Consider the following 13,849-nt stretch of genomic DNA (forward strand, 5'->3'; position numbering starts at 1 on the left):
ATATTTTTACACATAGCACACTAAAGGCAATAAATGTAAATATTATATTGGAAGATTATTTTTAAATATAGGTAACAACATAAAGAATATCTATAGATTAAAATAAAGCTCCTGAGCAGTTAGAAGTTATAGTTATAGTATTCTAAATACTACTCACAAGGTTGTATACTATTTATAACGTGTTTTTTTCTCCCTTGGAATTATATGCTTGATTCTTTGCTAAGAAAGTGCATGATACTTTTTTTTCCCTGTGAATCATTAGTATCTCCTAATGAAGATTTTATGTACAACAGCCATGAGGTTAACTCTGTATAATACACCATGAAAAGTCCTGAAAAGAAAGAATTCTGCCCCAGGCAGAAGAGTTCAGCTGAGGTGCAGGAAAAAAATGGAGTGTAATAGGGTTATGTATTCCTCCACCTTGTTACAACTGCTGACATAATACTTTATAGAGACAAGCTGATATAAAGTCATATTTGCTTTGAGGAACCATGGATTACGATGAAGAAGTCTCAAGTAGGACCATGTTCATGGTGCAACGACCAGATGAAGGACTCCATTGTTTGTCCTCAAGGGCATCTTTAGGGCAGAATGCCATGGCAGAGTTGTGTCTGTTGTTTAGCTGCAGCTTGATTCTCCTTCTAACAATTATTTTGACCACTGGGACCACACAAGTGGTAAACCCAGAGGAGAACTACAATCCCATCCCCAGAGTCTTCAAGCTGTCAAGAGGGGAAAACCACTGAATAGTCTTTCCCTACTGCCTTGCCATTTCACAATACTTGTCCTTCCTGTAGCAAAATTGTTATTCTCATTGGGAATGAGTGATTCTAAGGACATGGAGAATGTAAGATTTCACTTTAAGTAATACAGAGACTAACCAAAGCAAAGCAGTTTCAACAGTCCCACAACAGGGGGGCACTTCCATCCCCATGGGTAGGTCGCCCATTGAGTGGTAAGGGAAGCTGTTTTAGAAGTTATGGTTTTCCTTTGTAGAAGCGATTTCTTACAGTGGTGGCCAGAAAGCAACAGAGTAGAAAAACTATAGGGAAACGACTTGTTAGGAAGAAAGACATCTGGGTTAAATGAACTCTTCACATAATTAATCACTGGAATGTGTCATTCTAAAGAACTTTGTATATTAATTCTGATTGGGCAAAGAACTTTGTCCAAGTATAATATGGACACATCAAATGTGAGAACTTGAGTTCTTATATGACCTATAAAACCCACCATTACCCTGCTATTTATATAAACTGCTGTCAGTTCATTTTTTATACCGTGCACAGTGTATTTTAAAATAAATGATGGATGCTAAGTATGGTTAGAGCCATTTCTTGTCATGCGCCACTGGCGGGTGGATTAAATTACCTCTTTGTGTGTTCCAAGTTCAATATATCCACAGATAGGGTGGAAGGCTCCTGTTCCACAGACGTAAACATGGGTCCGGTTGTAGGGCTGAAGAACTCTGATAAAATTTGCGCATTCTGTCTATTGTGGAAAACATGAGGGAAATGTTAAGATTGTACAACTATGCCCCCAGCAATACTCACATCTCATCACTTCATTTGCCTCTCATGTCTACGTTTTACTAAGCAATAGCTACGCTAGTCCCACTTTAAAAAGAACTGGGAAAACATGAGCAATGGCTAATCCCCATACATCAGAGAATGATCTACATGCCTATTATGATGGTTGAAGGATGTGGGCCAGGACAAATTATGTGGGAATGGCATAGCTTTGAGAAGGATTTTGGTGAGTTTCAGTGAAGCAGGAGGATCATTCAAAGATTTTCACCGACTTTGCTGGGCTTTGGATCAGCTCCAGGCTGAGTAAAATTCAGGATATATTCACTCCTGAGAACAAAGTCTAGTTATACTTATGCATAACAATAGCTAAAGACAACTTCTACTCATTGCTCTGTATTCTATTTGCAACATTCACATTTGATATAGGGGATGAAACTAGTTAATGGTTTCAATAAATACTGGAAGCCAATACAACTAATTCAAGGTTCAAAGAAAAAAAAAAAGCATACAGTATGCAAGTTTTATCTTCTATGCCTTGATTAGAAAAAAAATACTAAATGTATGTGCTTACCAACTCTTTTTGAGTGCAGTTTAATAATCCAACATAGTGCCCATAGAAACTAATGCATACATCGTTACTAGCTACAATAAAATAGAAAAAAAATACTGTACTTACGTGGGGATCTTTCCCAGCTAATTTGCATAATTCCACCTTTTCTTTTGCTGCAGGCCAGTAAATCTGTAATTTATTTAAAGAGGCATTAAGTTCACTTTCAGCTTAAGAATTTCATTATTAAGCACAGCTAAAATAGCTTTAAGTCTATTAAAGAATTTTTAATATGAATAGGAATTAATGTGACTTTTCATATGTATTTCTAGCAGAACAGTTGGAGGGAATTTAAATGTGGTCTGCCATTAGTTCATGTCTCCTTTTTAATTACCCTTTCTTCAGTTTAATCATTAACATTTTCCCCCCTGGTTTCATGACTCTCATGTATTTTCAGTGCTGTAAACTCCCTTTGGTTTTCAAAGATGCGATGGGCCAAAGTAATTTGACGTTAGCCAAACATAATTTTTGGAATTACGTGAATTTGCCCCACTGGCTAACTATTTGGCAAAGCAATTAAGAAATATTAGCTGTTTCTGCCAATTTTAATATGAAAAGGTGTTTTGTTCTAACAGCTAAGTGTAGTTTGAGGGAAATAGTCAGAACAAAAGTACATTTGTCAGAAATTAATAGCACACCATTTAATAAATAGGACCAATAAGCTAGAAGTGCATTATAGCTAAGCAAATAGGTTTAGAAAATACAGTCTTCAGATACCTGAATGATGATTATAAAGAGGATGGAGACAGCTTTTTCTCTGTTCCTATAGAAGCAAGACTAGGAGCAATGGCTTCAAACTGTAGCAGAGGAAATTTAGGGTGGAGATTAGGAGGAACTCCTGAATAGGGCAGGCTGATCAAGCATTAGCTTAGTCTATCTAGAAAAGTTGTGGAATCTCCCTCTATGGAAATTTTTAAGAACAGATTGTATAGATACCTGGCTGGGATGATTTAGTCAGGGATGATCCTGCTTTGAAGAAGGAGCTGGACTAGATGAACTCATGAAGGCCCTTCCAAGCATATTTTCCTATGATCCTATGTAATGCCACAGGTAGAGTAGCTCTAATAGGGTATTAGTACTAGCATTAGGGTAGCTTTGAAGATTGCCAAAGCAGTCTTACCACAGACTAGGATCTGGTTCCAGGAAATTCATTAAATTCCTGAACCACTCCAAACTACAACATCTGCAAAACCTGGGTGAAAGAAACCTTTCTGGGTGTATTTCAGCCATTTTTTGTTTTACTTTCAGACTGAAATGGACTATATTGGCCTTTTACAAACAGGTTATCATAGAAATACAGACAACTACAATTGAAGGGTTATTAAGAGATCATGTCCTCCAACAAAATTCCTGTTCTTAAACTGGTATTTATCTAACCTGCTCTTAAATATTGCCAGTGATTCAGATTCTGCAATCTCCCTAGGTAATTTGGTCCAGTCTTAATAATCCTTATAATTAGAAGGGAGGAACTGAATATTTTAGAAACTTCTAACCTAAATCTCTTGTTATACTTTAGGCCCCTTCTTGTATCCACCGTGGACAAAAATAGTCTTAACTTTGCTGCTTCTCCTTGCAGTGCCCTTTTGCTTATTTGAAGACTACTGTCATGTCTCCTTTCATTCTTCACTTCTCTAAATTAAACCAATCTAATTATTTCAAAATTTTCTCATAGGTCATGTTTTCTAGACCTCTGCCTATTGCTCTTCACTGGAATATTTCCAGCATGTCCATATCTTTCTTGGAATGAGGTGCTGTGAGTTGAAAAACGTACTCTAAATGACCCCTTAGCAGTGCTGACTAGAGTGGAAGAATTTCATGTGTCTTGAATACAAGATTTCTGTATATATACCAGTAGGATTTCTGAAATAGTATAAAGTCATTGTCTCCTGTTCAGTCGTGATCTACTGTAACATGTAGGCCCTTCCTCAAAGAACTGCTGCCTAGTCAGTTGTTACCCAATATGAACTTGTGCAGCTGATTATTCCTCCGTAAGTGTAAACCTCGCACTTGTTCTTGTTGAATTACATGTGATTTATTTCAGATAATTTCTCCAATATGGTTGTGTGTATATGAGACACTTTCCTGTACAGTATACTAATCTATTGTGCAGTAAAGTGACATCATCTACACGTGTGGCATTTACTACGCAGTCAATTAGTATACTCCACAGTTAGCTAGTACCTGTAAATTTGGTCCTGGTCAGCCACACCAGCAGGGGGCCACAGGGGACAAGGAACTTCTCTGTCTCCAGTCTTGGCACTGTTCATCTCATAGCTAATCCCAGGAACTGAAAACCAATCAGTGCTGTCATGGGGTGACTCTATGACCCTTCCCATCCTCGGGATGCATGGCTCCTGGCTCCCCAGAGGAGCTGGGAGCCATGCAGTGCCAGGGCTGGGGCCCTGTCTGCTTTCCCACTCAGCCAAGGGCTTGCTGGCAGCTGTCCCACTTGTGGAACAGCTGCTGGCAAGCCTATTTCCAGGTTGGTCCCTAGCCAGCACAGGGCTGGCTGGGGAAACGCTGCCCAGCAGGAGGCTCACTGGCAGCTGCCCCACAAGTGGGAGAGCTCCATGTGAGCCCCCTCCTGGGGAAGCAGGGAACCCTGCAGGGCATGGGGTTCACTGGCAGTTGTGTGTTCCAATGTGCACGGGGCCAGGAGAGCTCTGCCAGCTGCAGTGGCAGATGTTTCCTGGCCCCATGGACAACAGGACCCCTCTGAAGTGCATGGGGCCAGGAGACAACTGCTGTTGCAGCCAGCAGACCTCTCCTGGCTCTATGTATATTAGGACAGTCCCCCGTGTTCCCTGCCAGCCCCCAGCCTAGCTTTACCTGGAGGGGGAAGAGCAGGGCAGAAGCAGCCCTGCACCAGGCTGCTCCCACTGGGAGCAGATTTGCTCCCAAAAGGTTGCACGTGTAGATGCACGTGACACACTGGACTACCGTGGAAGGTAGTGAGGTTAAAAGGAAGGGAGGCTGCTTTTGGGAGGATGCTGCTGAAGAAAGACAGAAGAAGAGTTGTGTAATAAATCTAAGGCCATGGTTCTTCAAAGATAAGAGACCTATCTGGGTGGATCCCAATGCTTATGCAGATCTCTTTTGCAGGACTGAAAACGGAGGCACATCATAAGTGTTCATTGCCTTGCTGACTGAGGAAAATGCCACAATCAGTTATGACTATAGAAGAGTCTGTTGGTTTAGTTTTGAAGATTTTACAGCCCCAGAGTTTAGCATTATAAATCAGTCACTGGAAGGTATAATTAAGTACTGAAACCACTTACAATTATGTACAGAGGATTTAATAGAATGTTTGTTTAATTTACATGAGAGAAATCAGAAGTTCCCAGAAAATGTTATTTCTCAAATGTATCAGATCAACAAAACTACACAATAAATTAAAGAGTAATATCACAAGCCAAAGTACAGAACTATATTTTAGCTTAGCAATCAATATACATAATTATACCTGCAGACATTGGCACACATAAGTAACTTCATTCATAAGTTATCCGACTGATTTCTCATGAGTATAGGGTAATTTGCGTGCATAATTGTTTCCCAGACAACAGCAATGGACTTAGTCTGGATGCTTCTCTTGGAAATACGTTTTAGTCACTGATAAGTTATTGGGCTCAGTCTCATGCAAACTAGACAGTCTAACAATTCTGTCTGGCCTTCAAATGCACAAATCTGTAGATGGTTGGCAGAGTCACTCTCTCTGATCTGCAAGACAAATTTCAGCTGAGATGTTTAATGCCAAATAATCGTTTTCAAATTTCTCAGCATTTTGCACTGGAATTCTGAAACGTGAGGGTCATAAATGTTGAGAGTGAACATGGACAAATGTTAAAATATGTTATATGGATATATTACTGTTACTACATATCATTTTCAAGTCTAAATGCATTAGGTTGAATTTAGAATACATAAGGTTGACTTTCATTTCATTAATCCATAGGGTTGGCTTTCATTCTACAAATCCCACCTACTAAATATTTATAATGTTACACATTTCACAGAGATCATCTATACTACAAGTATCTGTGACTTTTCAGGTTACGTAAGTGAAGAAAGAATTAAATTCATGTCTATCTACTTTAAAGGGGTTTCCCCCTCTCTCTCCTTTTAATTTTGTGTTTATTTTCTTGCAATGTATCTATGTTGAAGATTAAAAGGTCAGTGCTGCTATTACTGTCTCCTGATTGTATCTTGTGTTATTCTGATCAAAATGTAATATATCATTATTTTTAATTAGTTCTACAAAAATACTCTTTATCAACATTTAGGAATACCAACATTTAGGAACCTGATATAGTCTCACCTCAATAGCATGCAATGCTTCAGAATAAGTTTTGAAGGAAAAGTAATTAAACTGTCATTGAGGTGAATCTAAAAAGGGACAAAATGCTGTATGGGCTTACTAAAGGTAGATCGTGCCAGACCAACCCAATAACAATTAAAAACATATAATAAATGCAAGTTAATGTGATAAAAAAATTAGACCTACTGCTGTAGTGATTTAGAAGACCTAGGTATTTATTATTACTTGCTTCCACTGTACCTATTAAAATAAAGAGCACTGACTAAAGCCTTTCAGTACTACTACAGTAAACATAATTACATAATAATAAATCAAGGAGCCATTCACCATACCAAAATTTTGAAAGAACAGGCCCATTACGTTCAATAGCAAGTTGTATTTGGGTTTTTTTAAGTAAACCTATCAAAATCCAAGGTGGTGCCATAAAAGTGAAAAACGGATCATGAGCCAGTAATAAAGAGAAGGAAAAATGTGATCCATGTAACTATGGTCTCACCTCATTAGCATGCAATGCTTCAGAACACATTTTGAAGGAAAAGTAATTAAAGAGACATGGAGGTAAATGTAAAAAGGGATAAAATGTTGTATAGGCTTACCAAAGGTAGATCATGCCAGACCAACCTAATAGCTTTTTTTGATAAGATACTCTACTCAAGAAAATTGCCTCACCTTCCTGCACCGCATTCCAGGGACTTCCTATGAAGGTCTGGTACTACCTAATACATTCATTTATCACTTGGATGGTGGAATGAAGAGTGCACATTAAATTTGTAGAAGATTCTAACAAGTAAGAGGTTGCAACCATTGTGAAGGACAAAATGAACTTCATACAGGGTGGCTCTACACATGCTATTAATGCAACTTAGGAATTTCTTGATAAAGCAAAGCTGCCCACATTGAGATCTTAGAACGTGTCAACATTCTGGGCATCCCTTCTCTTCTTAGCCAGAGTCAGCTCCAACGGCTTGGTCATGTGTGGGGAATTGCTGATGGGCATGTACCTAAGGAGCTGTCTTATGGCGAACTCTCTACAGGAACAAGGTCACATGGGCATCCTTATTTCTTGGAAGAAGATTGTTGAGGATAAAAGTATTTGAAAATAGTCTAATAAGCATAGAACAAAGGCTTTGGAAGAAAGAAGAGCCCAACTTGCGGAGGGAAGAAAAACTTCATGAAAGACTCCTCATCACATTCAGAATGGTTTGATATGAACTTCAGATGTGATAAGAATGGAAGAGACTGTTGCTCCAGAATTGGGCTCTACAGCCACACTCGTAGATGGTTCCATGAGCTGAGGTCTCTCTCGGAGCAATCCTACTATCTGTTGCCTTGCAAGACAGACAGATGCCTCCTACTACTACTGATTTTCTAGACAGAGGAAATTATCTTTAGTAAAGCATTTAATAGGTTGCCACATGAGATACTGTGCATATAGAAGATGAGTACTATAACTGTAAGGTGATTAAAGGAATTGGCTAAAGAGATTGTGAAAATCAGTTGTTCTCAGTGATTTATTTAGCCTAGCAAAACAAAGAGTGAGGGGATATAGGATTGTTGCCTATGAATACACCACAAGGGAAAACACAAGAGAGAGAAAAAGCATTAGCTAAATGAAAGGACAATGTTGGCACAAGAATAAAAGCGCATACTACTTCCCATGAATAAATTTAGATTGGACCTTAGAAGATTTATAACTAGCAGAGCAGTGAGATTCTGGAACAGCCTTCTATTAAAAGTAGGATGGGTAAAAAACTTGGTGATTTTAGCACCTTAAGAGAGCTTTACAAATATCAGCATCAACCAACCAGGTCACAGCACAACACACTGGGTCAAATTCCATCCTGTTAAGAGGACAACTTTTTTCCTAATTAAGGGTAAAAGTGGTGTGTAGGCTGGGGCTGGCCTTCTTTGGAGGCCTATTAGTGATGGGGAGAGTAAGTTTTACCTAGCAACACCCAAGAAAAACTTTGGTATGCCTTGACAAAACATGGAGGCTGACTGCCCAACCAGATCAAGCATTTAGTTTTTCATTTTTATGACACACAAAATATACTTTGTAAGAACCAGTAACCCAAAACATCCCCATGGACATCACCAGGAGCTCAGTATCTGAATCCAGGGAAAATCCCAACTTGGTCAATTTGGCTGACACATTACAGACATGGATTTCTGCTGCCTCCTTAAAATACAAAAAATTCAAGGTAGATGTGTACACAACATACTTAAGTGAATAAACCTATTCACAGGAATAAGAATTGCTGATATGCCCTCCACTATGCTCATCAGAAATCCCTTGCACTTGAGGAGGATCATATTCCATGACTGCTATATCTTTGGGTCCAAAGATGGCTGACAAAGCCAATCTGGGATTGACAGACTCTGTTGCAATGCAGGCATGTGTTTCCATGTGGGGTGTGTGGCACTAGATTCTTGATTTCGTCTGCAACATGCTGTTTCTGCTGCTCCTGCTTTTCCATCTCCTGTTGTTGTTGCTATTGTGAGGTTTCAAGGTCCTGAAAGCCCTACAGCAGACTCTTCCCCATTTGAGGCAGTCCTGGGCAACAGTCTCCCATAAGTTGATGTTACATTTTTTCAAGTTGGCCTTGAGGACATCCTTGAAGTACTTTGTCCTCCTCTTGAGCATATGCCTCAATTGAACTGGGAGAATAAAACATGCTTCAGGAGTCTGGAGTCAGACATCTGGATGATGTAGCTGGCCCAGCGAAGTTGATGTCAAATGATCATTGCCTTAATGCTCATGGTTTTTGTTTGCAAGAGGATGTTAATGTTGACACATTTATTTTTCCACTGGATTCAAAGGATCTTCTGCAGCATGCGTTGATGAGATTTGATTTGAGGTATCTCCTATGTTGTCCACGTCTCAGCTCTGTACAGTAAGATGGGGACCATAACTTGATAAACCATGAGACTCATTTTAGATCTGACATTGCGATCTTCAAATACACATTTTCTCCAAAGTCTAAAGGTTGCCTGCGTTTGAGGTGATGTTGGATTTATTTGCCAATGTCAACCTTTTGTGAGAGATGGCTTCCAAGGTATGGGAAATACTCATCATTCTCCAGAGTCCACTGTATGTCTGAATTACCAGAGCTGAGGACTTCTCATTAAGAGCTTGTTAATGGAGGACTTTAGTCTCCTGAATGTTAAGCATCAGTCCCATTTTTTGGTTTGCCTCAGTAAAGATGTTGACGATTACGTGAAGGTCTGCTTCCAAACAAGCACACACTACAGCATCATCAGCATACTGAAGTTTGATGATTGAGGTTGAAATGGTCTTAGTTTTGGCTCAGAGTCAGCTAAGATTAAACAGCTTACCATCTATTCAGAAGTTTAGGTTCACTCTGACTAGAAGCTTGTTGGTGGTCAGATGTAGCATCACAGCAAGAAATATTGAAAAGAATGTTGGAGTGATGATGATGTGGCCTTGTTTAACTCCCATCTTAACCTCAAAAAGATCTGTTATAGATCTCTTACTGAGGACCACTGTTCACATACTGGTCTGGGGCAGGCAAAGAATGGTGACAAATTTTGGTGGGCATCCACACTTCAGAAGGATCTTCCATAGTGTTTTTTGGTTGACATGAGGTCAAAGAAGGCCATGTAGAGAGGTAGAGAGGCTTATGTAGTTCCCAGAATTTTTCCTGAAGCTGGCAAGCAGTGAAGATCATGTCAGTTTTGCCTATTTATGCCTTACACCCACAGTGATATTCAGGGAGGAGTTGTGGAAAGACATGGTTCAGGAGGGTTCTTCTAATGATCTTTCTTTTGATGATTCCTCTGTAATTTCCAATTGGACCTGTTCACTTTCTTAAGGATTGTCATGATCACGGCATCCCTGAGGTCATCTGTGGACTCGATCAACTCCAGATGATGCTTTGTCATTCTTCATCTGCTTAATGGCTTTCTTCATTTTGCCAAGGCTTAGAGGGATTTGGAGACTGTCTCTAACTGTATGTTGAGGGATAGAGTTGAAAGCACTTCTGTCAATAACAGCATCTTAAATAAGAATGTCTTCAAAATGCTCCATCCGATAAACATTGATGGCTCTCCTTTCCCTGATCAGGTCTCTTCCATCCTTAGGTCTCAGGGGGACTGGCCCTGAGTGCTCAGACCATAGATAGCTTTGGTGGCACTAAAAAAAACGTGCATATTATGGATGTCACTGAGATGCTGAATCCCCTTCCCCTTGTTTTCTCACCATATGAGTCCTCCTTTGGACCTCTGCTTTGGCTTATTGGTGATTCCGTTTCTTATGTTTGGAGTTGATGCCACTGTACCAAGCACAAAAGGCCTTGCATTTCTGGTCAATCAACTCTTGGATCTCCTGGTCATTCTCATCCAACCAGTCTTGTTCTTTCCTGGCAGAAAATCCAAGTTCTCTTCACAGACACTGATCACAGCAGACTTGAAGACACCAAAAGCACTGCCAACATTCTCCTATTGTTGTCAATTGGAATTTGCCAATTTTTTGTTGAGTCACTAATGAAAGAGGTCTTGTTTGATTGGGTCCTTGAGTCCTTTAACATTGATAACTTTGAGCCAATTTGCAAAGCTAGTAACTCACATGGATAAACATCATGACTCAAAAGAAATGTCTATATGATTAAATAGTTACAAGCCTGAGAGAATAAAGGACACGGTGTACCCCTAAAACACTAGCATCAGGGCAGAATGTTTTTTTCCCAGATTTTTCAATGAAGTGTTAACATTAGCTAAGTAACCTCAGCCAAGGTCCCTTCAATGTTTTACCATGAATACAATAGGTATAATGCTAATTCTTCTTCTTTTTTAAAACACTGTTGAAGTCCAACGTTGAATAATACAATATAAAAGAGAATAGCATGACAGAAAAATGAAACAGTATCAATAAAAGGTATGATGAAAATTCAAACATGTTTTCTGGAAAATTGAAATTGTAACAGTGTGGCATTTAACCCTGTTATTGAAGTCTATGGATTAAAAATTATTTTCCAGAGATGATTTCCTATTGGTGCTGGCATATTTGTTATTCTTGTATTTTAATCGGTGGCAGAGATGGTAAAAAAATTGCATGTAATTTCTTGTATTTTTTTTTCCAGAAGGTTGGAAAGAATTTGGAAATTGGAAAGAATTGCTCACCTTTCTAAAATTCTTCCTGAAAAAAGAATTATAGCTCATGGGAATGTTAGTGAGAGCCAGAATTAATGCTACATATGCATGCCAGTTGCTCTTCACATATACAAACACTGTTTTATGCATGTGTCCAGCATGGGAAATTCATTATTTTAGGAATCTGCATATAACGGTCACTAAATATGGCAATATCAAAATCGGGTTGTCCAAAGAAAACTTCCTGTTCTTTTAAATCCAAAGCTATTTACATCATTAGGAAACCAAGAAGGTTTAAAAAAAAAAAAAAACGTATTTATACATTTCCCCATATTTCATGTTTTAAATACAGTATATTTGAGGTTTTAAATACTTGCTCTATTTTCTTTTTACCAGTTTTACTGAAGCATTTAGATTTAACTGACCTACAAAAAACCTTAGGACACTAAAATGTTAGGTATTCTTATACTTTGATGCCCATTTGCTGAAGGTCTTCTATGCTTTCAACAGATATTTACACACCTGACATTGTTTCCTTCCCCTGAAATGTATATGTAGAGACAAGCTTTTGACTGGACTTTGCAAAGTCAAGTACTTTAATACTGCCTGAAAAATGAATATAAGGGAAATATTTCCCTAGATGGAATCAAGTATAAAGGACGCTGATTCTTCTCCAAGTCAGTGCAGTTACAACACTACAAAACCAATTGAAGAGTAGCAAAGTAGCGCCAGGTATTTTAGTACCTCCCACATATTGTCCATATTCACACCCTCATCAGCCTTTGTAACTATACACTGGAAGTTACAGATATAACCAATCTTTACTTGGAAGATTACACTTACCAAACAAGATGTAACTTAAAACAGGGGAATGATTTGCCTGGTGGATGCTAAACAGCAACCTCTCTTTGGAAGCTGGTGAGACCATTGCATTATACCTCTGAATCTTATGGGTTAGGGACAGACATTCAAAAAGCCTGAATCTGAATTGATTCAGTCTTTGCAGGTTAGCCTAGCCTGGTAGGCTGAACTGGTTTGTAACTGCATAGACATGCCCTCTGGACTGAAGAAATGCAGGCACATGCCTGCTATGGCTCAGGCTAGAATCTGGGGGGGCACTAGAGAAGACCTCACTTCCCTTCCACAGTGCTGAGATGAGGCGGGCATGACCAGGCCCCAGCAGGATGGTCTGATTAGGGAAGGATTTAAATCCTCACCCTAGCCTGCTCTGTCTCAGGCTTTTCTCCTGCTTAAGGGGTAGGAGTGTTACCAGAGCCCAGCCTAGCCTAGCACTCTGATGGGGAGGTGTACAGTGCGCACATCTGTTGATGATACTGAACTTTTCAATCTCTGTCTCTGCATCTGCAAACCTGGCATGGCTGCAGACCAGCAGGGAGCTGATAAAACCACAGTGTTATCAGCCCATCAGAAAAACAAAAGCCTCCCTCATTAGATCAAGCTCTTCTTAAACAGCTTTTTCCAAGGAAGGTCATTACCAGCTGACCTGTTGAGTAGCTCCCAAAAGCCCTAAGCTGACACTGTTCTGTCTGCCTGTCCCAGTGAAATTGGAGACACACACACACAGGCACCTCTCAGCATTAGTGACCTTATCACATGTCTAGGATCCATGGGGCTGGGATCCATTTTGTGGGACACAGGAGTTCCTGCTTGAGGAGTGAGCAACAAGGGAAGCCAGACAGACCCTGCTATGCCTACAGTCTTTCATGAAACAATGGCTAGGGAGGAGAAGAGCAGGGCCAGCCTGTTCTGTGGAGCCCACAGCCCAGCCAAGCCCAGCCCAGCTGAGGGCTGCAAACCATCTAGGATGCTGGGGAACTCTGGTTTAACTTAAACCAGGAAGGGGTCTGAGACAGACATTGCATAAACCAGCTTGACCCAAATCAGTTAAGTCTGATACTACATTCAACTAGGTTTATCTTAAACCAGTCTCAGCCAGTTTGAAACTGATTCATAGATGCTAGGGCTGGCAGGGACCTCAATGGATCATTGAGTTTGACCCCCTGCCTGTGGCAGGAAAAAGGCTGGAGTCATGTGACCCCAGCCAGGTGCTTGTCCAGTCTCTTCTTGAGGACCCCCAAGGCAGAGGGAGAACACCATCTCCCTTGTAAGCGTGTTCCAGATTCTAGCAAACCTAACCATGAAGAAGAAGTTCTTTCTGATGTCCAACCTAAATCTACTGTCTATCAGCTTGTGGCAGTTGTTTCTGGTTATTCCAAGGGGTGCTCTGGTAAACAGGGCACCTCCTATTTCCTATTGCCCCCCCCC

General features: G+C 40.0%; 1 protein-coding gene across 2 annotated transcripts in view; it reads right to left on the reverse strand.

Moving 5' to 3' along the window:
* Window positions 1–13,849, reverse strand: part of SEMA3D (semaphorin 3D) — a 199,383-nt gene that overhangs the window by 82,451 nt on the left and 103,083 nt on the right. For both annotated transcript variants that reach the window (XM_019543653.1, XM_019543652.1), the window contains 2 exons: window positions 2,206–2,268; window positions 1,372–1,491 (listed from right to left, as the gene is read on the reverse strand). In XM_019543653.1, the coding sequence (XP_019399198.1) occupies window positions 1,372–1,491; window positions 2,206–2,268 (183 nt within the window). The remainder of the gene's footprint in view (window positions 1–1,371; window positions 1,492–2,205; window positions 2,269–13,849) is intronic.

The sequence above is a fragment of the Crocodylus porosus genome, unplaced genomic scaffold, assembly GCF_001723895.1.
Source record: "Crocodylus porosus isolate Cpor-Errol unplaced genomic scaffold, CroPor_comp1, whole genome shotgun sequence".
Classification (NCBI taxonomy): domain Eukaryota; kingdom Metazoa; phylum Chordata; order Crocodylia; family Crocodylidae; genus Crocodylus; species Crocodylus porosus.